The sequence below is a fragment of the Arvicanthis niloticus genome, chromosome 24 (assembly GCF_011762505.2).
Source record: "Arvicanthis niloticus isolate mArvNil1 chromosome 24, mArvNil1.pat.X, whole genome shotgun sequence".
NCBI classification, from domain to species: domain Eukaryota; kingdom Metazoa; phylum Chordata; class Mammalia; order Rodentia; family Muridae; genus Arvicanthis; species Arvicanthis niloticus.
This window is the reverse complement of record NC_133432.1, coordinates 40,711,700-40,735,744: the sequence shown is the minus strand read 5'-3', so window position 1 is coordinate 40,735,744 and position 24,045 is coordinate 40,711,700. Positions and strand designations below refer to the sequence as shown.

At 46.7% G+C, this 24,045-nt stretch overlaps 1 protein-coding gene across 1 annotated transcript in view; it reads left to right on the top strand.

Moving 5' to 3' along the window:
• The first annotated feature begins 6,563 nt into the window (after window positions 1-6,563).
• B3glct (beta 3-glucosyltransferase) overlaps window positions 6,564-24,045 on the top strand; it is an 81,376-nt gene continuing 63,894 nt past the window's right edge. Inside the window, exons 1-2 of the mRNA XM_076923849.1 lie at window positions 6,564-6,721; window positions 22,648-22,697. Coding sequence (XP_076779964.1) covers window positions 6,679-6,721; window positions 22,648-22,697 — 93 coding nt within the window. The 5' untranslated portion in view covers window positions 6,564-6,678. The remainder of the gene's footprint in view (window positions 6,722-22,647; window positions 22,698-24,045) is intronic.

The window sequence follows — 24,045 nt, the reverse complement described above, 5'->3', positions numbered from 1 at the left end:
GATGGTGCTGCCCACAGTGGGCTGGGTCTTCTTCCTACCTTAATTAGTTAATATAATAAAGACAATCCCCCAAAGACTCCCCCAGGCCAGCCTGCTCTAGAGAGTCCCTCACTGAGACTCTTTCCTTCTAAGGTTACATTGTATTAAATTCACAGTTACAGTCTAGATTATGTTAACAATTAAAGCCCTCTAGCACATTGAACCCTCTAAGAGGCAGCAATGGCAGTAGTAAAAGTCTTTGGAGAATTGAAGAAAAGATTAACCAGACGGGTTACACACTTAGGATGGTCCCAGAGCACCACCATGCAGCAATGGATACTGTGAAGGCATCCTGCTCCCGTTCTAGTGTTGATCATAATCTTTCATTTTTCTTCACTGCCTCATCTTTCTGGCAGATGCCCATTTTAATTAATTGCTTCGTTGGTCCCCTTCTGTGCTTTCTCTTTCAGCATCAGTCAGTGTCTATTCACAAGTGCAATAGAGCTGACCTCTGTCACACTTTCCATTTCACAACTCTTGCCCCATTAAGAAGTGCATTTGCCACCACAGACAATTCTGGCTTCTGGTGTTGGTCCCCTTCTGTGCTCTCTCTTTCAGCATCAGTCAGTGTCTATTCACAAGTGCAATAGAGCTGACCTCTGTGACTCCTTTCCATTTCACAACTCTTGCCCCATTAAGAAGTGCATTTGCCACCACAGACAATTCTGGCTTCTGGTGTTGGACCCTCCTGAGACTCATCTTACTAATCCAGAGAGTGGGAGTCTGCCATAGAAGGATCAAAACTTCCCAGCCAGCTGAGATTCATATGCAGTAAGACCCCATATCAAAGGAAGCAAAAAAAAAAAAAAACAAAAAAAAACAAAAAACAAAACAAAACAAAAACAAAAACAAAAAAAAAACAAAAAGAAAAGAAAAAAGAAAAAGAATAGTTCATTTTATGTCTTTTGGATTTTTTGAAGGTTAAATGAAATAAAATATTTAAATTAATTGCCAGAATGCTTGGCTTTGGCACATATTTCTCTTATGAATTAGTCTTTTTTCCTCTTCAGCCTCTGTCTGGTTCACCCTGACATTACCACTGAATTGATTTTCTTGTGCACCATCCATTCATTCAGTCACGGTACACGGGGGCATCATCTGTGACTTCATCACATCGTGAAATATTTATTCATTGCTTCTCCGAGAGAGGCTGCAATTAGGGCACAAGACAGGCATCAAGAGCTGCGGGCCCACGGTGGAAGTTGTGTTCTTGCTGGCGGTCAAATAGCTTCTTCATTGACCTCAATCCCCTTTTATGAAGGTCAGCCTCCTTGGCAAGGCAGCCAGGGTGTGGCCCTAGCCAGTCTTCTTATTATGAGCTCACTCAACTTCTGTCTCTGGATGCTTACAGTGTCCAGCTTTCAGGCCAACACTTGCCTGTCCCCTCTGTTTGGAATACCTTTCTTTTTTGTGTTTGTTTGTTTGTTTGTTTTTTTGAGACAGGGTTTCTTTGTATTTCCTTGGCTGTCCTGGAACTCACTCTGTAGACCAGGCTGGCCTTGAACTCAGAAATCTGCTTGTCTCTGCTTCCCAAGTTTTGGGATTAAAGGCATACGTTACCACTGCCTGGCGGGAATGCCTTTCTTCAAGGGCCATAGTTTGCCTGTAACTGTAACTTGCCTGTAACGATCCATGTGGGGCCTTGACCACCCCCATTTGATGACTTCCCTTCTCCCTTGTCCTTCCATCTCATTCTGTTTCCAGGCATCTCAGAGAATGTGTGTTCATACATGGGCTCATGGTCACTCTGTGTGGCTTGGTCGTCTGTTGGGTTTGATACACCAGGTAAGCATTTCCCCTCCCACTGTCCTGTCATAGGAGATAGGAGAGTCTGGAGAGCTCCCACATGAATATTTGTCTGTGGATGCGTGAAAATAGTTTCCACTAATTTTGGTCATTTTATTTAGTCAAGATGCTATATCTGTAAGCAGCTGATGTAAAATGACCAGCCAGCCACAGCATCAACGTTCATACTGGCTGCTGAATCAATGCACCACATACCTTACCTCCTGTTGCTCTGCATTTCATAATGAATCCCTGGTCTTACAACCACTGGGCTGTGAGGGGTCCTGCCTGTGGAAAGGGGAACCACATAACCAAGTGGATCATGTGGTTCTAGTGAGAAGCCCTAGGAAGTAGCCTGTACATGTAACTTTCATTCTCCTGATGCAGTTGTCATCTCCAAGGCTTACTGTCTCTGTCTGCTAACCTAGGCCTAGACCTGGAAGCTTTTAGCCTCCATACAATCTTATATAGGCTTAGAATATTTTCAGCCTCTGAGATATGTTGCTGAATAAGCTTAGCCTTTCTTGTTCTTTCTGAGCTCTGCCTGGCTGGTTCAACTCAGCTGTTCTGGCTCAAACTCCTCTCCCAGCTGACTTATTTAATCTGGCTTCTCTCTGAGCCTCTGAATTGCTCTGCTTTGGCCTTAAATTAACTCTGGCAATCTTTTCTAATCTTCTGGCTCCTTCTCATTTCTTGCTCTTTCTGTCTTCACCTGTGTCTAGTTTGTTCTCTTCAATCTGTCTCTGTAAAAGTCTCCCGGTAACACTGCCTTCTCCCCCCTCTCTGCTGCTCTACTCTCGCTCTCACTGCACTGCTCTCCATAAACTCTACTGTATTCCTGTTCTGTACTCTCTTCTTTCTGTACTGTCTCTCCTATCAGTAGCTTCCCTTTCCTCTCTCTTCTAATGAGAGTTGGACATATCCTATTTTGTCAAATCTTTCTCTGACTCATCACTTTTTCTGTCATTCGATTAGATATCACTTTCAATCGTGGGTGCTTCCTTCTACAAACTAACTTCACCTTCATTATCTGGGATTAAAGTGTTAAGGGCTAAATCACACCCTAACTAGAAACAGGTTCAAATATCCTGCAACAGTGGCCCATCTGTGAACAGACACCTTTACACTTGTGCAACATCAAGAGAATGGAGAATCAGGTGTAAAATGGCTTCAGATTTCTGGGGGCTTGTTTGGGATGCCTCTAGAGGTGAGCCGGTGACCTGAGTTGCATTTCTTGGCTCTTGGTTTGGAGTTAGTTGTCCATGAGAATTCTTTGGTGAAATCTCTGAGTGAAAACCTTGGTGGGATGTTTGGTTTGATTGACTGTGTCTGCCTATGGCTTTTGAAGAAATTTGGAAGTTAAGTGACATAAGACCCTTGGGTCTTGAAGACATCACTTTAGATCATTCAAATATTTTCCCATGAGCACTTGCAGTGGGCTGTGTTTCCAGGATGAAGCTTTTTGCTATGTCTCTTCTGTGCCATCTTTCTTCCATGGAGGCTAAAGATATTTTCACTACCTTGAAGGTTAAGGTAGTTGGTGGAATAGCCTCTTTCCTGTTACCTGGTCAGAGTGTAGATTCTGTGCTGAGGGAAAGCTAGCCAATGGTTAAAGTATTTTTTTTGGGGGGGGGGGGTGGGGTTTCGAGACAGGGTTTCTCTGTGTAGCCCTGGCTGTCCTGGCACTCACTCTGTAGACCAGGCTGGCCTCGAACTCAGAAATTCGCCTGCCTCTGCCTCCCAAGTGCTGGGATTAAAGGCGTGCGCCACCACCACCCGGCTAAAGTATTATGTTATAGACTTGATTTAATGGTCCAAAGTCCTAAAGAACTACTTCTCAATTTTGTAGTCCTCCTTCAGATACCAGGACCGACTTCAGTTCAGGAAATAATCATTGAGATCCCTCCAAACTCAGGAATCATTGAGATTCCTGGTGTGGGAAATGAAGGAGCTCCTGGATGTGTGGGTTACTAATTTACTTCAGGCCTGAAACTAGGCTTGAGGGACAGGCAGGAATCTGAACCTGTCCAGTGGCTTTGCCAGACAGGAAGCAGAAGTTTGAGGGCCTGTTCAGAGTCACAGGAGAGAGGCAGTAGGCTGGAGGCCAGAAGCCTTTCTCCTACTCCATCATATGGCCTTTGAAAGATCTACCACATGCTATACCTCTGCTGGGGCTGGACCACACGTGTGTCATGCCTCTGCTGGGGCTGGACCTCCCCATTCTCTCAGCCCAGATACTTGCTATTTCTCCCTTAAGAAGTTACACAAAAGTCATTTCTATTTTTTATGATCAACCCCAAAGGGTTTGATAGGTGTCATATATTGCTGTATGCTTCCAGAGTGATCCTCTCATGTGCCTGTGCTGAACCATCTATGACATGGCAGGTTATGGACGTTTTGTCTCTCTAATTGGACTAGGGAGTTCTTGGGTTCAGTGCCACGTGTATGTCTCAGAGCCTAGCACAAGGCCCATCAGCCAATGGTACACGACCATTTGAATGAAGAGTATTGCCTTTTGAGCCTGGCGTTGTTCTAAGATCACAAACCATCCATAAAGAAGTTGCTAATTACACTGTTGGCTACCAATGACTTTATGAATATGTAAGTATGTTATCTTCCTTAGGTACTTATACAGATCACTTTAAGTTACTTACATTTTAATTATTTTAAAAAACACCAGCCTGTCCAATCTTTTTTTTTTTTTTTTCCTGTAAGGTCCTTGACAGGAGATAGCTTGTACTAACTTGGGCTTCTCACCCTGTCATTCAACAAGGAAAGTTAGACAATCCCAGAAGCCAGCATGAGGGGGACGACTCAGATTAAGAGAGGAGAAGATTCCATGGAAATAGAGTCATGGCCCACTCTTCTTCTTGTCACTGTTTTGGAGTAGCTGAGATTTATTTTCCTCCTGTGGAAAACTGTCCCCTCACAGTGGGTGCTAGAGGCAAGCCTCATTGTGTGTCTATCAGTGCCTCTGTGAGCAGGTTTGCTTCGAGAGTTTTTTCTCTTAGTGATGAGTAGGGGAGGATTCCCAGGGAGTCTATTCATCATATGACTGGAATCACTGAAAGGCAGCCTTTTTTTTCAAACTCGAGCTGTGTGATGTGTCGTCCATCATTGTCCTCTGTGGAGAAGCTGAAGATGGGCAAGTTCATTACTTAAAGGATGTGTTCTTGTCCTTCCCATCTAATTTCCCACACTCCTCCTGGAATACACTGATGTTGGATCATGATGAAATTTTCAATTAAAATTCTGTATTTTACTGATATTACTTATGTGCATATGTGTAACCGTATGTGTAGGCCTGTGCGTGAATGTGCCAACGTCTGCAAAAGACAGAAGCATTGGATCCATCATCAGATTGGTCACTCTGGAGTTTGAGTTACAGGCAGTCATGAGCCAACATATGTGGATATAGGGAACTCAGGTCCTCTGGGAGAGTAGTATATGGTCTTAATCACTGAGCCATCTCTCCAGCCTTTCAGGATAATTTTGATGAAAACTCTGATCCACTAAGCCCTTAAAGTTGTTTGCCACCAAAATAGGGTCCTCAGTTGACTTACTTGACTACTAGACTTTTCTCTTCATTTACATCTTGTTTATAAGTATGGTGTCTAACGAAGAGAAGGAATGCTAGGTGAATGCTAGAAAACTTTGGAAATGGGAAACAGTCTAGAAGCTTTTGAATTTCCCAAGAAAGCCCAAGGGAGTTAAAGCAGTCAATCAAGAATTTGGAAAAAAAAAAAATGTAGCGCTGGTCTTCATCAGTCAGGAGATTGGCATTAGTCAACAAGAGACGCACAGAAACTAAGAAATATGACTGCCAGAGTCCTTATGAGCAGGCTTGCCCTGAGAGTTTTTATACCTGTGGTTGGGAGATAATGTCCGGTGAGATCATTTGTCCTATGATTACAGTTGCTGAAAAGCAACTCGAGCTACTCTCCAGACCCGCATCGTCTAAACACAAGCCAGGGATGCTCAGTCAGTCTTATTCACATCCTTGGAGACGCAAGAAAACCTGTTTCTGGGAAGGATCCCTCTTATTCTCCCTTGTAATTGTTTCCCTCTTCAGTCCACTACAGTGTAACTGTAAGCTCCTCAGATGGAACTCTTCCTATGTGGAGGGAGACCCTTCACGATTCTGTGCGGGAAGGGACCATACTTAAGCCGCTTTTCCATCTCACTCTACTCTGTGTTCTTAATTGGTTCATTTTCATCAGATATCTTGAATAAATGTATACCCTCTCTCTTCCATCATAGTGAACACTCAAAATAACATTTATAAAAATTTAGCTTTACACCAACATCTATTAAGAACAAAACTCTGGGCCAAAGCTATTAATCAAATTCCATTTTAAAAGAGGATATTAAGTAAATTAGTTGAGCTGATTAAAAACACCTTCATCAAAGTAGAACATCGGTGCCAACAATATTAAGAGCTGAATTATCGATTTTGCTTTTTATAAAAACAGAATATAACCCATTAGCAAGGAAGAAAAACGAGCCTTCCTCCTTCACTTGGAGGACAGTAAGGGGAGTGAGTGATTTCCTGCTGGGGATGGGGAAGGAAGTTCTGGGAAGGGAAGGCCATGAAATCAGAGGATGTCAGAAGGGCAGAAAAGAGGCTCTGAGGTCAGATGCCCAGAGGAGGGCGCGGTCCAGTTGGGCAGCAGGACCACCTACATCCGCGGCGGTTGCAAGCGCACACTGGGGCGCTCCCGATCCCGACCGCCAGAGGGCGCAGCCCGAGCCGGAGCGGCGCCGGGAAGGAGGAGGGGAGCGCGAGAAGGGTCAGGCGCGCAGGGCGTCCGCGCAGCTCGGCTCCGGGAAGGGCGCGGAGCCTCCGCCGCCGGGATGCGGCCGCCCGCGCTGCTGGTACTGTTCAGCTGCTCCGCGGGTAAGTAACGAGCGGCCCGGGCGGGCGCGGGGAGGGAGTCCGGGGCTGCTGGCCACCCCCACGCGATTCCGGCTGCCGACCGCCCCGTCCCGCCCCGTCCCGGCCGCAGCGCCCTCTAGCGGCGCCACCCTCGGCCCGCGCCCTCGTCATCTCCGCCTCCTTCCGCCCGGGGACCCGGGCTGGTGGGGAGGGCGCGGCCGGGTCCGGAGCCAGCGCCGCGCAACTGCTAGAAACTTTGCAAGAGGCCGCGCCTTGCCCGCTCCTGCGCGCCGCCCGCGCGCCCTGTGGTGCACACCTCGCGCCCCACTGTGTGTACCCCACCCTGTGTGTCCCTAGCGCCCCGCCGAATGCATGCGGCGCTCCGGGGTGTGTACTCCGCACCCCGCTGTATCTATCCTGCGCTCCACGGCGTGCATGCCACGGCCCGCCGTGTGCACTCTGCGCCCCACTACGTGCACACTGTGCGTCCCACCATGTGCACTCCGTGCCCGGCCGTACACCCCCTGCTCTCTACCGTGTGCCCCTGTTCCCTACAGCTGGACACTCATGGGTCCTATAGTTGTGCACCCCATCCCCCTAGATGTGCATCCCCGCGCCCCACCTTGTGCACACCCCTCGATCCAAAGTGTGCATTCCCGATGCCCAGCCCTGCATATCTCCAGTCCCACTTAGTTTAACCCCTCCCGACCTTGAAAACCGTCCCCCACCTCACCGTGCATACCCCGTATCCCACTATGTGCACCCCGTTCTCTACCTTGTGCATTCCCCGTATTCCGCCCTGTGCACTCTGTTCCTCCTGTTGTGGGCAACCTGCACCTGGCCATGGGCACCCCTTTTCCCGCTCCTCCGTATGTACCCTGGATCTCCTGCTGTGCATGACCCCTGTCCCACTATGGACACCGCCCCCCCCAGTCAAGCACACACTGTTTTGCCTTAAGTACTCTATGCATTCCATAGTGTGTCCCTTGCGACCCTACCCAGCCTCAAAGAACACTGATACAGCCATTAGCACACCCTGTGCCCCAAAGCCCCCCCATCCCTTGCGTCACACCCCCTCGTACCCTCAGCTTTTGTAATTTCCAGAGACCTCCTCTTTCTCTGTACCACTCCCTAGGAACCTACAAACTTGACCTGCCTTCTTCCTAATGCAGTTGGGCAAGGAGGGGAGGGAGGTGAGGGGCTTCCGGCAGAGCCTTGGGGCCTCAGGGAAAACCAGAGAACTGGTCTCAGGCTGTCCAGTTGTCATTCCTTCCTTTCCATTTTCTGGAGGCCGTTTCTGGCCCCTTTCAGCTAAGATGATGTGAGAAGAAGTTATAAAGTCATTGCGAGTGACTTTTTATGATATTTGTTCAAGTTTGAAAGCGTGGGTAAAAAAAATGACTTTTGCAGCTTGTCATAATACTTTTCTCTAACCCTGACTTGCCTGTGTTTCCTGCTTCTGGAAAGGCAGAATTTCAGAGTTTTAGAAATGACAGAATGGAGCAGTTTAGGGAAAGACTTAGTCCACGAGAGCCTTGACAGCTCGTTTCCATTTGGATTTATGCTTTCCGAATAAGGACGTTTTTTGTTTTGCTTCTGTGTACCCCTGGCATTTCTTCCGGTGCTCACTAAGTGTGAGAAAATTGAGCAAGATTAGCTTGTAATTAATTGCTCACTCACATGATTAATTTGGCAACACTGTAATTTAAAATGTTAGGGCACCTTGGACCCAGAAGGTAGCAATTGATCATGAGGAATTTGGCCAGAGATCATGGGTTGGAGAAAGCATTGGCGAGTCCCGGAGAAAGGCAGGCAACAGGGCTGGGAAACTGGGTGACCCAGGCTGCTTCCATTGCTTTATTGCCTGTAGGCTTTGCAGTTAATCAGCTGGCTGGGTGGTGGCTGAAATTGGTATTCTGTTTATAGCATTGCATTTAATAATAATATTTGTATATTACTGCTGCAGCATATAGGCTGAAAGGCACGTTAGTGTCTTCGTACCCCTTAAGGGGATATTTGATTTGATGATAACACCGGAAAGATATTCAGAATGAACGAAAATGTCAACATGTTTTTAGAGATATCTCCAAACCTCAGGAAGTCAGTCGATAAGCACAATAAATGAGAGATAAAACCCCTTAAAAGGTTTCTGTGAGAGGCTGGGGAGATGGCTCAGTGGTTAAGAGCACTGGCTGCTCCTGCAGAGGACCTGGGTTCAGTTCCCAGCACCCACATGGTGGCTCACAGCCATCTAAACTCCAGTTCCGGGGGTTCTGATGCCCCCTTCTGACCTTCATAGGTACCAGGCACGTGTGGTACATATACATACTATACACAGGCAAATTATTTATACTAAAAATAAAATCAATCTTAAAAAATATCCAAGCCCCTGTGAGACACTTAGAGTCTTGTGAACTGGCTTCCGTGAGTTAGTACAAGAAGGAGCCTGTTCTTTCTTTCATACCTGGTGTTTATTGTTCTGTTCTTTGATAGAAGGAGAGGGACATTGAAATGTCTAAAGATGTGGCCTCCACTCAGAATCCTGTTGAGAGTAACATACCTGATGTAAGACCCATTGAATCATTCTGATAGTTTAGAAGAAGCTTTTGTCCACCCCTGTAAGAGTGGTCTGACTGGGTAGTTTCCTCCCAAGCTAGCACATTCATTTTATATTTTATTTTAGGAAAAGTCAGTATAGAAATTTCATTTTTAAACCCGTGTGTATGCAGACAGGAAGTCGCGGTGGCTTCAGTTCTAGCGTTTGGAATGAGTTCCAGAGGGAGATTTACAGCCCCTCAGTCACCATTCATGAGCTCTGTGGCCTTTAGTGGCTTTGAGCCTTCGTTGTTTTATATAAAACTTGGGACAGGGACTTGATAGACGCCTGGGAATTTTGCTGTCTCATATGGTTTTAACAGACAGAATCTGCCAGACAAGGGACTACTGTCTACCTTGTAGCTTTTGGTTTTTCTTCGTCTAGCTAGGCTTGTTTGGATTATATGGGGTTTAAAAGGATGGGCGGAGGGATAACGGTGATGATGTCATTATGAGATATTTTTCAATGGCTCTTGTTAATTTGGGTGGCCAGTGAGAGATCTGTAAGGATTATGGGAGTGCTCACTTAAAGTGTCTGGTGCAGCCAGGATATAGACCTTGGGGGCTTGTTTTATCCTTCTCCCCGACTTGTGTGGATCTGATGTCTGGGAGGCTCTGAAGGCCACCTTGTGGCCATGAGATCACCAAGAAAACTGAAAGCAGGTAGAGAGAAGAAAACAGCCTGGGTACCAGATGGATGTGAAGTGCCACAGCAGCCCTGTCTGTCACCTCCTTCCAGCCTTCTATTGCAGGAGATTGTATGCAGCCAAAACCAATCTTAATTGATACCTCTGTGGAAAAGATGGCCCAAACCAATGGTAGAATAATAGCTATTAGCTTTTATCTTTCTTATCCCTGTCTCTCTTCTCCGAGCGAGCCAAGGTTGTATTTCTTAGCACCTGCCAAATTGGGATGATTTCTTTTTCTTCTGAGCCAAGCCTTCCTCAGATTCTTTTCATTGCCTTGAGTTAGAAATGTTAAGACAGAAAGAGTCAAACCTGGTTCTGAATTTTGTGCCTGAGGGTTTTGTTTGCTTCTTCCTTTCTTTTTGATTTTGCAATGTCTCCTTTTGTCGCTCAAGTCACTCATAGATATCACTGGCAGTGGTTTTAATTCCCCAGTTAGATTGTTGTCATTTGGGACCCGCCTCCGGCAAGTTGTCATAATCTGCTTGGTTTGGACTTGGCCCTACGATCTTCCCCTGGAACCCACAGTGAAATCCTATAATACCATGACCTCGAAGTTCTTACCCAGGCCTCTGCCAAGGAAACCACATTCAGTGGGGGACACAGTTGAATTGCTAGATAGAGTTGGTTTCAGAATCCTTAAGAAGACCGGTAAACTATTGGGAGCATCATCATTCAAAGGTAATTTTTGAGGACCCACTGTGTGTTGGGTACCGAGATGTCCCAGGAACAAGAGTGAGCTAGCTCCACCCTTGTGGAGATGGCTACATAGGAGGGAAAGTGACATTCAGTAATTAAACCAGAAGTTCAGGATGCTTTGAGGTCGTGCTGCAGGGAGACCCTTGCCTTGTCTGGCTGGTGCGGCAGTTATTAACAGAATAATGCTTGTTAATAGCAAGAGGCCTTTTGGATGTCACTGGGTCACCTGTGTAGTAGCATCTAGAGTCAGGGATGTTGTGAAGCTGTGGCTCTCAGCCTTCCTAACGCCGCTCCCCTTTGATGCAGCTCCTCGTGCTGTGCTGACCCCCAACCATAAAATCACTTTTGTTGCTACTTTATGGCTGTGATTTTGCGGCTATTACGACTCATAATACTTACTTACGCAAATATCTGTGTTTTCTAATGATCTTAGGCAGCCCCCCAAGGGGGTCACGACCCACATTTTGAGAACTGCTGCCTTGAAGTATCTTACAAGGCACAGGAGAGATCTGCCCTGATATTTAGCAGTTTAGTTGCCTGGTGTGATGGTTTGCATATGCTTGCCTCAGGGAGTGGCACTATTAGGAGGTGTGGCCTTGTTGGAGTAGGTTACTGTGGGGATGGGCTTAAGACTCTCACCCTAGCTGCCTGAAAGTCTTCCATTAACTGCCTTCAGATGAAGATGAAGAATTCTCAGCTCTGCCTGCACCGTGTCTGCCTGGATGTTACCATGCTCCTGCCCTAATGACAATGGACCAAACCTGTGAGCCTGTAAGCCAGTTCTAATTAAATTTTATCCTTTATGAGACTTGCCTTGGTCATGGTGTCTGTTCACAGTTGTAAAACCCTAGCTAAGACACCTGGGCTCCGAATGTCAGTAGTGGTGAGGTTGGAGAAAACTTTAGGTCAATGAAGGCTTCCTGTAGGAAATGGTAGTACTGCAAGCCCAGCCCTGAAGGGGAAGGAGAAACCTTCCAGTGAGAAGAAAGCCGGGGGTGGAGGATTCAAGCAGAGGAAGGACAGCAGCCTGGGGAGTTTTCAAAACCCACTGGCAAGATCTTCAGGGCCAGGTGAGGGGGCCTGCATATCAGGTCATGGATTCGTAGGTGGCCTTGTTGAAGAACTGTTCACAGCTTGCGTTCCAACTTATGAGGCTTGTTTTGGCTGTCCTCTGAGACAGGGCTTAGAGGGCGTCATGTAGACATGGGACATAGTGATCAGGGAACAGCTCTGCACACTATTCTATGACACATGGATTTATGAAGTTGCCATCATGAAACACATTCCTTTGTATGGTAATTTAAAAAACTATTTTAAAACCCGAGAGAGGCTTTCAGACTCCATGATTGATGGGGGCAGTGGGTTGAGAGAGAACTGGGGTAAGAATGAGTCATCTTTTCATTTCCTGTTTTATTTTTTAACCTGGGGATCAAACCCCAGGGTCTCGGAACTGGTGAGACGGCTCAGTGGTTAGGGGCACTTGACGCTCTTCCATTGGACCAGAGTATGGTTTCCAGCACCCACATCAGGAAGCTCACTCCGGCCATAAGGGATCTGATGCCGTCTGTATTCTGGCCTCTTTGGGTGGAGACAGACAGACAGACAGACAGACACACACACACACACAATTTTAACAGAAAGATCCAGGGTCTTTGTGCAAGCTAGGCATGTACTCCACCCTGAGCTACACCAATGATCTTAATTTCCCCAGAAGCTAGCCAGAGGCTACTGTCTGGGTTCTTCTGTAGGCACTCAGAGGAGAGTCAGGATTAAACGAATTTTCTGTTTATTGTGGTTAAAGATGTGAAATAGAAAGTTTACTAATATACGTTGAGGTATACAGTCATACCTAGTAAGCATAAGTAAGTAGACAGGTATACTTAGTCAGTTGGGGATTAAATAATTTGACTTTTAATCTTGAAGGGATGGAGAGGTGAGGGCATTCTGGTCAAGTCGAGTTTAGGGTACATGTAAATTGTTCAGGCTGTGTGTTAGGTGAATAGTTAGAAATCAGAAGAGCATGCTCACTGAGGAGAAACTTAGGGGTTATTTTTTAAAATTTATATTTATTTACCTTTATTTTGTGCATTGTTGTTTTGCCTGCATGTGTGTCTATGTGAGGGTGTCAGATCTTGGAGTTACAGACAGCTGTGAGCTGCCATGTGTGATCTGGGATTTGAACCCTGGTCCTCTGGAAGAATAGCCAGTGCCTTTAACCGCTGAACCTTCTCTCTAGCCCCAGGGGGTTATTTTTGTAGGAGGTACTCTCAGTACTTTTTTTGTCGTTGTTTTTTACTTTTTTAAGGAAGAAAGGCTCGACAAAACAACTCATCTTTGCTTTACTCAAAATGTGTGCACACTGGAAACATTATGACATTTGGGGGAAAAAGCAGTCTTTGTAAATATGAAACTGTGGGTTTGGGTAGACGATTTGCATCTACGAGATACGACAGGGCCGTCTTACCCGAGAAGCGTGACTTATCTTCAGGTCCAATGGAATAAGATAGGAAAACAAAAGGGTGTTCTATTGCTGTTTGAATTATTGCTTGCTGTGAAGAGCTCAAGGCCTCCCCTACGTCAGGTCGGATTTATCTTCTGCAGATCCTTGAGGCTGGTTATTGAGAGTTTGTATATCAGTTGTGAAGACAAGGATTCGAAAAAGACGAGGTCATTATGGAAATGGCCCCATGGAGTTCCCCTGAGTTCTGGGTTGACCTCCTGAAGCATCCCAGGCTTCACTGTATATGATAGTCATCTCAACATCTCCAAATGCTTACATTTGTTAAGATGTAGATTCCGGGTAACTCAGTCTGTGCTATGTTGCAGTGAACATGTGGACGAGTGGAAGAAAAGACATTTTATTTAGCTCACAGCTCTTGAAGCTGAACACTGGTAGATGGTATCCCGTGGCGGGAACACATGCAGACGTGCAGACGAGGTGTGCCTGGTTGTCTGCTGCAATAAAACTGTGATCCACTCCCTGGAGACCTGGGCTTCCCCTGAGGCAGGGGAGGGAGAGGGAGGGAGAGTAATCAGACTTTCTTACTTGAGTGCTCCATAACCCGATCATCTCTCTGGACCCCATCTGTCTCCAGCATTTTCATATCAGCCGACTTGTACAAGCTAGCAGTTTGATGTCAACTTGACACAAGCTAGTTATTTGGGAAGAGTGAGCCTCAGTTGAGAAAATGCCTCCACCACACGGGCCCATGAGCAAGCCTATGGGACTTTTTTTGATTGATTGATGATTGATTGATTGATTGATTGATGGTGGATGTAGGAGGCTCAGATCACTGTGGGTGGTGCCACCCTGGGCAAGTGGTCCTAGGTGCTATAAGAAAGCAGGCTGAGCAAGCCATGGGGAGTAAGCCAACGAGCAGTGTTCTTCCATGGCCTCTGCATCAGCTCCTGACCCCAGGTTCCTGCCTTGAGTTTGTGTCCTGGTTTCCCTGGATGGTGGGCCACAACCTGGAAGCTGGAAGAATCCGTCATCTCCCCAACTTGCTTTTGGTCATGCAGTTTAATCAGAGCAACAGAAACCTAGTTATGTGATAAACGCATTAGTTAGGACAACAACTAAACCTTTGAGGTCAACCGACTCCCAAACTGGTCAGATTCCCTACCAGGGTTCTAACTCAGTCTCAGATGAGGTTTGCAGATGTGCATTTTAAATAAGGTGCCCAGGCTACCTTTGTGCACAGCCATGTATGGAACCTCTTTCTGGCCTGCCTTAGGCTTGGGTACCAAACCGTGACCGTTACTGGATGATTTTCATGAACATCCATAAAATGTAAAGATGTCTCAGAACTGCCTTGCCTTTAAGATGAGCTGTGTAATTGTTTTGTGTGTTTCAAGACAGCCCTGGCTGTCCTGGAACTCACTCTGTAGACCAGGCTGGCCTTGAACACAGAGATCTGCCTGCCTCTGCCTCCTGGGTGCTGAAATTAAAGGTGTGCGCCACCACTGCCGGGCCTGAGCTGTGTGGTTGTTATAGAACAGAGCCTCAGCTCTCATCAGTCGGAGATTCTCTTCTTAGGAACGGAAGAGACTCCAGAACTTAGACCAAGAAGTCTTTGACTGTCTCCAGCATGGTGTCTTAGTTTGCTTTCTATTGCATAATAAACACCATGACAAAAAGCAACTTGTGGGGGAGAGGGTTTGGCTACAGGTTAGAGGCGGATATGAAAGGGATCAAGGCAGGAACCTGGCTCCAGGAGGGGATGCAGAGGCCGTGAAGGGGCGCTATGTACAGGCTTGCTGTTCTTGCCTCGCTCAGCCTACTTTCCCATACAACCCTGGCGAGGGATGGCTCCACCTACAGTGGGCGGGGCCCTCTCCCATCAATCACTAATTAAGTAAACACCTTGCAAGCTGACAAGATGAAGGTATTTTCCCAACTGAGATTCCCTCTTCACAGATGCCTCCAGCTTGGTGTCGAGGAGACAAAAAGCTAACCAGCATATACAATTTGACAGATGTTCATATCCTTCTGAAGGGACTCTCATGATTTAAAGAAACAAACCGACAGCAGTGGGTTATTCTTGCAAAGACTTTCAGAGTCAACGCAAGGAAGTCTGTAGGCTTAGCGTGTCTCAGATGTACACAGCGTGGCTCGAGTGGTACTGATGCGGATTTTTCAAATTCGACTTTTTCTTGCAATGGATCAGCTGCCCATCAGCGAGTGGTCCATTGTGCTTTCAAAAGAGAAAGCCTGACAGTTAACATTCAACAGGATGATTGCAATTTAGCGGAATTGTACAAACGGCTAATTTTCTCCTGTTTGGATATTTGCTTTGTGTTGGACTTCTGTGTGTTTTGGAGAAGGCTGCGTGAGCAGGCACTTTTCTGACTCCATTTCAGATCATAGAACATCCTTATAAAGACAGGTCTTGAATCGCTCCTCCAAACCGTTTGAGTTGACGTAGTCTGTCTCTCCCCGTCCCCCATCTTGGGCGATTTCTTTAATCAAGATGTAAAGCAGAGAAGCAAATTCTCTTCGTTTGTAAATGGATGTCATTATTCCCATTTCTGTCCTGTGTGTTGCTCTTGGGCTGGGCTGTCTTTCAACCTTGTATCCTGCTACCTTTCAATAGTCAAGCAGTATTAGGGCTCAGGTCTCCTCTGTGGTGACTCCTTTCTCTTGTCCATTTGAAGGACACGAGTCCTTTAAAAAAATTTAAAAAGAATTCTGGAGGGATGGTGGCTCAGTGGTTAAGAGCACTTACTGCTCTTGCAGAGGATCCAAGTTCAAATCCCAGCACCCATGCCCAGAGGCCCACAGTTGCCTGTAACATCAGCTCAAGGGGTTCTGATGCCTTCTGCCCAATTTGGGGTCTTCTTGGGCACTGCGCTCGTGTGTGTATGTGTGTATGTGTATGTGTGTGTGTGTGTGTGTGTGTGTTTTCCAGGGGATGGTTGCCTGGAAGGGGCCGTATCCTGCCTATACTTACTACGACACTTGGGCAAGCTTGGGTCACTAGTCTCCTTGTGCTGTGGACTGACTTTGCACTGCGCACCGCTCCATGTAGGTAAGTCAGTCCAGGAGCTGACTCACCTCACATCTGCCTACCACGTGGCGTGCTATTCCTGCCAACCCTGAAGGTGAGGTCACCCGTGCCTTACTCTTCTTCACAGCCTTCCTGGGCTCTTCTCCTCCACTTGGAGCTACCGTCTGTCTGCCTCCCTCAGCCTGACAGCCTAGGGTGCCAGCTTGCAATCCCCCCAACTCCAATCAAGCTCGGGTATATTCATGCACAAGTAGCTTCCTAGCTGGCATGTGTGTGCTCATTTTTGTCCCCATAAGTCGTTTCGCACACCGGCTCGAGAAGTCATTCTAGGGAGCACAGCCCCATATTGCATTCCCGTCCTTAAGATCCTCAAGTGCTTTCATACCCAAGGGGAAAACTGAGTTCTTAAGGAAGCCCTTCATTATATCCGTCTACCCCATGACTCCTGCCCTCCAGGTATCCCCGCTGACAGTTCTCAGTCGCTGACCCCCAGGTGTCCCTACTTCATCAACTCTCTACCAGGTGAGCTCACCTCAACCATCCCCTTAGCCACTCCCCTAAACCAGATGTCCCCATCCCAACAAGGCCCCTCCCTAACTCACACTGTAAGTCCCTAATCTGGTCATTCCCTTGCATAAGTGACTCTGCCCCAGTGACCAGGTATCCTCAACATAGCTACTTCCCCCTACCAGTCACCCCTCCCTCTGGTGTCCCCGCCCAGCCTCTCTCCTGCACTTTATAGCATCCCTTGGCTATCCCCGCTCTGGACATCCTGGCGGTATGTGGAAAGTCTGTTTGCAGCTTCCTTAGTATCTCACTGCAAGCTCCTGGGACTGGAATCTAGTGGTGCAGAGGTCTTCCTCAAGGCTTCTTGCTTGCTGACAGACTGGCTCCTCTGGGGAGCTGGGCCTCCGTCCTCAGCGTGAGTCTTCACAGGCAGACAGAGTTACTCTTGTCTGTTGAACAAATGAAAGTCTAAGTGAGTGATGCTGGCGAGGATGGCAGCTGGCAGCCACAGCCCAAGGCCTTTCACAAACATTACACTTGAAGAGCGGGTTGACCCTCAATCACCTGTGGGCTGGTTCTGTGTTGGCCCCAGTAGGAAGCCATGGACTCTTCATCCTTTGGCTTGGCAGTGCTGGCTGAAGCTGCTTCTCAGTGTGTCATCAGCTGCTCTGGGTGATGTGGGTATCCACAGAATGAGGAAGAGGAAGAGACAGGCTCTGAGCCTCTGGCCTTCCTCTGGGCCCAGTCTGCTGAGCTATGGGTATTGCATTTGTGGCTCTCCCCTCAGCTGGAGTGGGTTCCCTTCAGAGCATTAATTGAACTGGAGAGACCTGGTCTTGAGCTGTGGTCTTGGGGTAGAAGGCCCCCTCTTGGGGCCTGCAGTGAAATTCAGCAGGCTGGGGAGGAGGAGGGGGAGGGAGGACAGCCCCTGGAGGCCAGAGCTGCCAGGGGAAAGGAAATGCTTGCTAAGTAGGTCACAGGAAAGAAAGAAAACCCAAGGCTTTCCTCCCACAGGGCCTTAGAAGAAGAAAAACCAAACAAAACCAACCAACCAACCAACCAAACAAAACCTGGGCTATTGGTGACTATATCAGATTGTACACCTCCCTCCTGGATTTGTGCAGGGCTCCTGACCATTGGACAGACAGACAGACAGACAGACAGACAGACAGTCTGAATTGTCCTGGTTAGATCTTCTGCTGTTGCCTGAGCTTTTCTGTGTTGTTTTGGAGATAGGGTCTATGTAGCCGAGGCAGGCCTTGAACTCACCACCTTCGTGCTTCTGTCTCTCTACTGCTGGGATTACAAGTGTGTACAACCTCATCCAGTTTACCCAGGCTTTTCTTGGTGCCTCTATGGGCCCTAAAGGCTTAGCTGTCATCTCCTTAGTCCGGAGCTCCTCCCAAGGTGGGGTGCCAGGGCAGAGGAGGTGAGTATTTTTATGTGGTTTTCAATTTTGTTGGGTTTCTCTGATGGATGTTTCAGGAAGTACTGTGGGAGGTAGGAGCGTGTTTCCTGCCTGGAGGCAGGGTCTTTTTTGTCCATGCAGGATCCAGAGAAGCCAGGTGATGAGCCCTCATGCACGTCAGTTAACTCCGTTAGTTTCTCCTCCGCTCACACAAGGGCTTCATCCAGCGATGAAACTGCATCCCAGGTCACCTATAAAAATCTCCATTTATCTTTTCATTCTGGGTGTGCTCACACATCCGTCGGCTTGAACTATTTAAAGTTATCGTGAGAAGGGCCCGATTCCTATTGCCTGCCCTGACTTGCACTTTAAATACAGTCTTGGTTCACCAGAATTCATGTTGAAAATAGAAAATGCCTTTTAAACAGCAGTTTGGCACGGAAGAGCATGGTTTACCTTGGAATATTTCTCCGACTGCACGTTAAGGTACTCAGGCCAGATTTTCAGAAATGCTTGCCCCTGCCAAACCTAGAAATCAACCTGAAATGAAACAGGAAGCATGGAACCCTAGGTGGTCCTTCCTGGGTGTCTCTTTGGCTGGAAGGGTCTGAACTGGAGAGGGAAAAAGACTCCTCTCCCTCCCTCCCTCCTTCCCTCCCTCCTTCTCTCTCTCTGTGAAGTTGCCAGACCTTAATATTAAAATCAAAATGAAGTCAACTGTGAACATTAAAAATAAGGGCCATCTCCTGTAGACGCGAAGCCTTGCCGGCAACTTCGGGAACCCCGTGTAAACACAGCACATTCCACATGCACTGCCAACCCCATCATCCTGCGCTGAATTATTCAGTCTCTGTTTATATTTATATGTTATATATTCTGCCTGCTCCCCTGATTAGCATATCCCCGAATCTGCAGTGCGTCAAAATACCGAAATTAAAAAGAAAAGACGAAAAAAAAAAAAAAAAAAAAAAAGAAGAAGAAAAGAAAACAAAAACAAGCACAGTGATCTGTCTCCTCCCATTTCGTGAAAACGAAAGCCCTGGTTCTATTAATATCGAGACCTAATTTACCACAAAACTTAGACATTTAAGGCTGTCACGTTTTAGCTCTTGAGAGATTGTCTTTGCTTTGGTAATACAAAGTTAACATTTGTCAGAACTGCTGAAGGAAACGGGTATTTTTTTTTTTAAAACTGTATTTACCCCTTTTCCTCTTAACCCAATTACACCTTTCGCTCATCATCTTTTAACCAGAAACCTGGGTTTTGGGGGGAAGAATTTTGCAAGTGACTCACCATTTTGTAATTTGATTTATTACGTGTCTATTTTATAATAAAAATATTTATTTTTCTATTATAAAAACACATCTGGTGCCTTCACAATTTTGTTCGTTCCGTTTAGATTATAGAAATTTCACTATAAGAAAGGGATGAAGAGCGATGGACGTCCTCACAGCGCTGCTTTAAGCATTATGTCATTTCTGCTGTGGAAAAAAAAGATTTTAATTTCACAGCAGAGTGATGGAGACTTTTTATTTTTAAAGATTTTTTTTTTCCCCCCTAGATCTGTGTATTTTGGGATGGAGAGAGAAGCCAGTGAACATGGAGTCTTGATCTCATCAGGGGGAATCTGGGAGGCTCCCTCTGTTTATTGGCAATCCCTTCCTTGCTGTGTGGCTTTTCTATAAAGAGCTGCTTATTTTCGGAGGGGCTCTGCCTTGGTGCCTCCCAGAACCAGTAGAGAAAGCAAGCCTTCCTCAGGGTGCTCTCCCCTCTCAAGCTGCTGACACAGCGGCGCCCACCGGTCATAGCCCACCGTCTTTGCACACAAGTCAAGTGAAAGAAAATTCCAGTTATTAGATGATGCCACCAGACCTGTTAACCTGAGAAAGTTACTTTATTGATAAAAGGGGGAAATTACAACTCAGAGACCATTGGTTATCTAGATTTGAAATAACTGATTGGGGGGGAGGGGAGACTTTTTCTTCCGTTTTTCTTCTAGTCTGGGGGTTGGGCCTAGTTGTGTATGTCAGGCAAACCAGGCAAAGCTGTATCCACAGCAAGATGGCTCACACTGTTTACAACGCCGCTGAAAACCCAGGAGACAGAGATTCACAGGAGAAACCAGGCTCATTCAAAGCCCATTCTAAAGAAGACAGAGGCAGCTCTCAGCCTCAGATATCCATCTCTGGGAGTTCTAGGTTTTATGGGCGTAAAGGGGTGTGTGTGAATAGACGGTAGGCAAGGGAGCCTGCATGCTGGCCAGGGTATTGTGTCTTCTCTCCTGTGGCCAGGGGAACTTCACCATAGACTGTTTTCTACAGCCGATCAGCCAGAACTCAAGGAATGGCTCCCCCTCCTTCCACAGAAGGATTAGAGAGAGGGAAGGTAAAAGAAGAGGATCATCTTCGTATATGTATGCGTATCCATGTGCATGCAATTCCCACAGAGGCCAGGAGAGGGCGCTGGATCCCCGTAGAACTCACGTTACAGAGATGAGCTGCCAAGTGGGCGTTGGGAACTGAACCTGAGTTCTGTGCAAGAGCGGCAAGTGCTCTTAACTGCTGAGCCATCTCTCCATTTTTGTCCTCCCCCCCCCCCCCCATCTATCTCTCTCTCTCCCTCCACCCCTGTGTGTGTGTGTCCGGTGGCTTGATTGAAATGTCCCCTATAGTCTCAGGTGTTTGAATACTTACTTGGTCCCTGTTGGTGGTGCTGTTTGAGAGGCTTAGGAGGAAGTTGTGTCCTTGTTGGAGGAAGTACGTGTCGCGTCCGTCATTAGAGGAGGGCTTTAAGAGTCTCTAAGCTCTCAGCTTTTGGGTTTGCCTGTGCTGTGGTTTAAGACCTGAGTCCTCAGCATCTTGCTCTAGTCACCGTGTGTGCCATTCTCTTCCGCGATGAACTCATTCCTTTGGGTCATAACCCCCAAATAAACCCTTCTGTAAGTGGCTTTGGTCATGGTGTTTTATCAGAGCAATAGAAAAGTAACCAATACTGTGGGCCCTTGCGTGAGCATGCCCAGATGGATGCATGTATGTGTGTACAGGGAAAGAACATAGATTATATTGTGATGGAAATAATTTGGGAACGGGCACTGAATTAGATAGGTGCTGCCTGGTGATGTAGCCTTCCAGTGAAGAGACCATACTGCCAACAATGAAGACATCCATTCATTCAATATGATATGATTCACTCAGTACTTCTGTGTGCCATTTGTATCTTGGTTAGTCAATAAAATTACATTCCAGCCAGTGCGGAGCTTGTAATAAGAGTCTATTAGTAATGGTTCCCAGATACATATTTTGAGTTGGTGCTGAGTTCTCTAATGAACAGTAGAGAAGAGTTGGGGGAGGACTGAGGCAGGCGCTGAGGCGAGTGTACTGTTGAGGAAGTCCCAGGGCCACACATGCTGCCTACTTATCTAAATGCCAACATTCAAGGTCCCTTTAGCTTTGTGCTCCAGTTTCAACCCTGCCTTTCGAAATGCCATTCTGGAAACGATGGAAATGATGAAGCCATTAGTCATGTACATTTCAGGGTGATCGTGTCTTAGATTACTTCCTGTGGGCCAATGTTAATGGGTAACGAGAGGTGATGGGTGTCTGGGGGTGAAGTGGGGGGAGGGGAGGGATTAGACAAAAGAGTCTGATGGTGGGGTTGTCTCATGCTTGTGTGGTGGCATTCCCCCATGACCTGCCTCTATGCCATGTGCCTGCTCTGGCACGGCGCCCACCTCCTCTGGGTATGCCGCCTTCAGGACCTGACCCCCCCACCCCCCAGCAGTGCTCCCTGTTTATCTCCTTAGGAGAAACTCATTATACAACTCCCTGACTTTTTGGCTTAGCGTTTTGCTTCATATTTCCAGCACTGTCTCATGTTGTTGTTGTTATTATTTTTAATGCTCAGCCTAAGTGTGCCTCTAAGGAGGTCTTTGCCTATTTATGACTGGAATCGAAAACATTCAATCACTCTGAATGGAGGATGATTTTAATTCCCTCAGTCTCCTGCCCTGGAATTTCAGTAGGATTCTGCATATTCTCCCAGCTGGCTTGTAAACAGCATCTGCAGTTCCAACCCCACAGCCCCAACCAACAAGTGCACCCCAACCTTAGTTCTGTTGCCTTCCGGGCTTTGGCAGGGACAATGGAAGTGGGACCTTGTACCACCAGCCTCTCCTTTCTCAGGAGTTTTTGTATGTAAATCAAAAATTTGAGGAAACGTTTTTCCTACTTTTTTTTTTTTTTTTTTGGTTGTTTATAAAGATTTTAATTGCTCTACTGAAGTTTTCTTTGCATGTGTATACGTGTGCGTGTACATGTTTTACTTGGTATCTGGAGCTCACTAACTTTACAGTGATGAGTTATTTTGGGCCTAAGATGCAGAAAACCTTTAATACTTGTTTGTAGCAATGCAGCTGTTTAAAAATGAGCAAAATAATCTTGTTAAAATGTCCCATTCCCTCCTTATTATAAGCAGAATTGTCAAATGTGAGAATGAATCCAGATTGCTAATTTTAATGTAAATATATTTCTCTCTTTCTCTCCTAGCTTTTGCTTTGGTGTCTGAAGAGATAAAAGAAAAGGTCACGCCTTCTCAGGTACTAGCCTACCCCTTCCCTGGTATTCTTTTAGATTGAATGGGAAATGTAAATCTTTTATCCTTAACTGTTAATGTTTTTCTTTTTGCTGTTATATGAGCTGAGATATTGTTCTGTATCTGTGTGTGTGCGTGTGTGTGTGTGTGTGTAGGGGTACTTGTGTAAATGCTGTGAGTGTAAAGGTCAGAGGTCAGCTTTGAAGTTGTTTCTCAGACTAAGCCCATCTGTGTGTGCATGTATGCATATGGTGTATCTGTGTAGTGTATGGGTGATACATGCATGTGATGGTTTGATAGTGGCCCAGGGAATGGCACTCTTAGGAGGTGTGGCCTTGTTGGAGTAGGTGTGTCCTTGTTGGGGGAAGTGTGTGCCTGTGGGTGTGGGCTTTAAAACCCTCATCCTAGCTGTCTGGAAGCCAGTCTTCTCCTATTGGCCTTCAGATAAAGAGGTAGAACCTTCAGCTCCTCCTGCCCCATGCCTGCCTGGATGCTGCCATGCTCCCACCTTGATTATAATGGACTGAACCTCTGAACTCCTAAGCCAGCCCCAATTAAATGTCCTTATAAGACTTGCCTTGGTCATGGTATCTATTCACAGTAGTAAAACCCTGACCGAGACAATTTACATGTGTGTGCTTGGGTGTATGTCCCATATATGCTTATGTGGAGGCCAGCAGAGGATGTCAGGTGTCCTGTTCCATTGTTCTCTGCCCTAGTCTCTTGAGACAGGGTCTTTTATTGAACGTCGGGTGGGCTGGCAGCCAGTATAAGCCCCAGCAACCCTCCTGTCTGTATTTGTCAGCTCTGAGATTACAGGTGCGCATACCCACACCTGGCTTTTTACATGGGTGCTGGGGATTTGAACTCAGGTCCTCATGCTTCTGCAGTTACCCACTGAGCCATCTCCTCCAGCCCTACCTTGCATTTGATATGGGATCCTTCAGTGGCCTGGGTCTTGCTGGTTAGGCTAGGCTGTCTGGCCAGCATGCCCCAGGAATGCTCAGTTCCGGGAGTACAGTGTGTGACACCACTTTTTTATGTGGATTCCACTCTAGTGTGACAAGCACTTTACCAGCTGAGCTATCTTTGTGGTCAACAATACAGATTTTGGAATCCTATTAGCAACTTGTGAACACATTTGATTGTTTTTGTTGTGTATGGGTGTGTGTGTATTTCTCCATTACTCCCCACTGTATACATTGAGGCAGGGTCTCTCCCTGGTCTAGGGCTCACCTCTTCAGCTAGTATGGCTGCTCAGCTTGTTCTTGAGAATGTTTTATCTTTGCCTTTCCTCACAGCACCCTGGGACCTGTGCACTAGTCAGTCTTCATGCATGTACAGCATGCTTC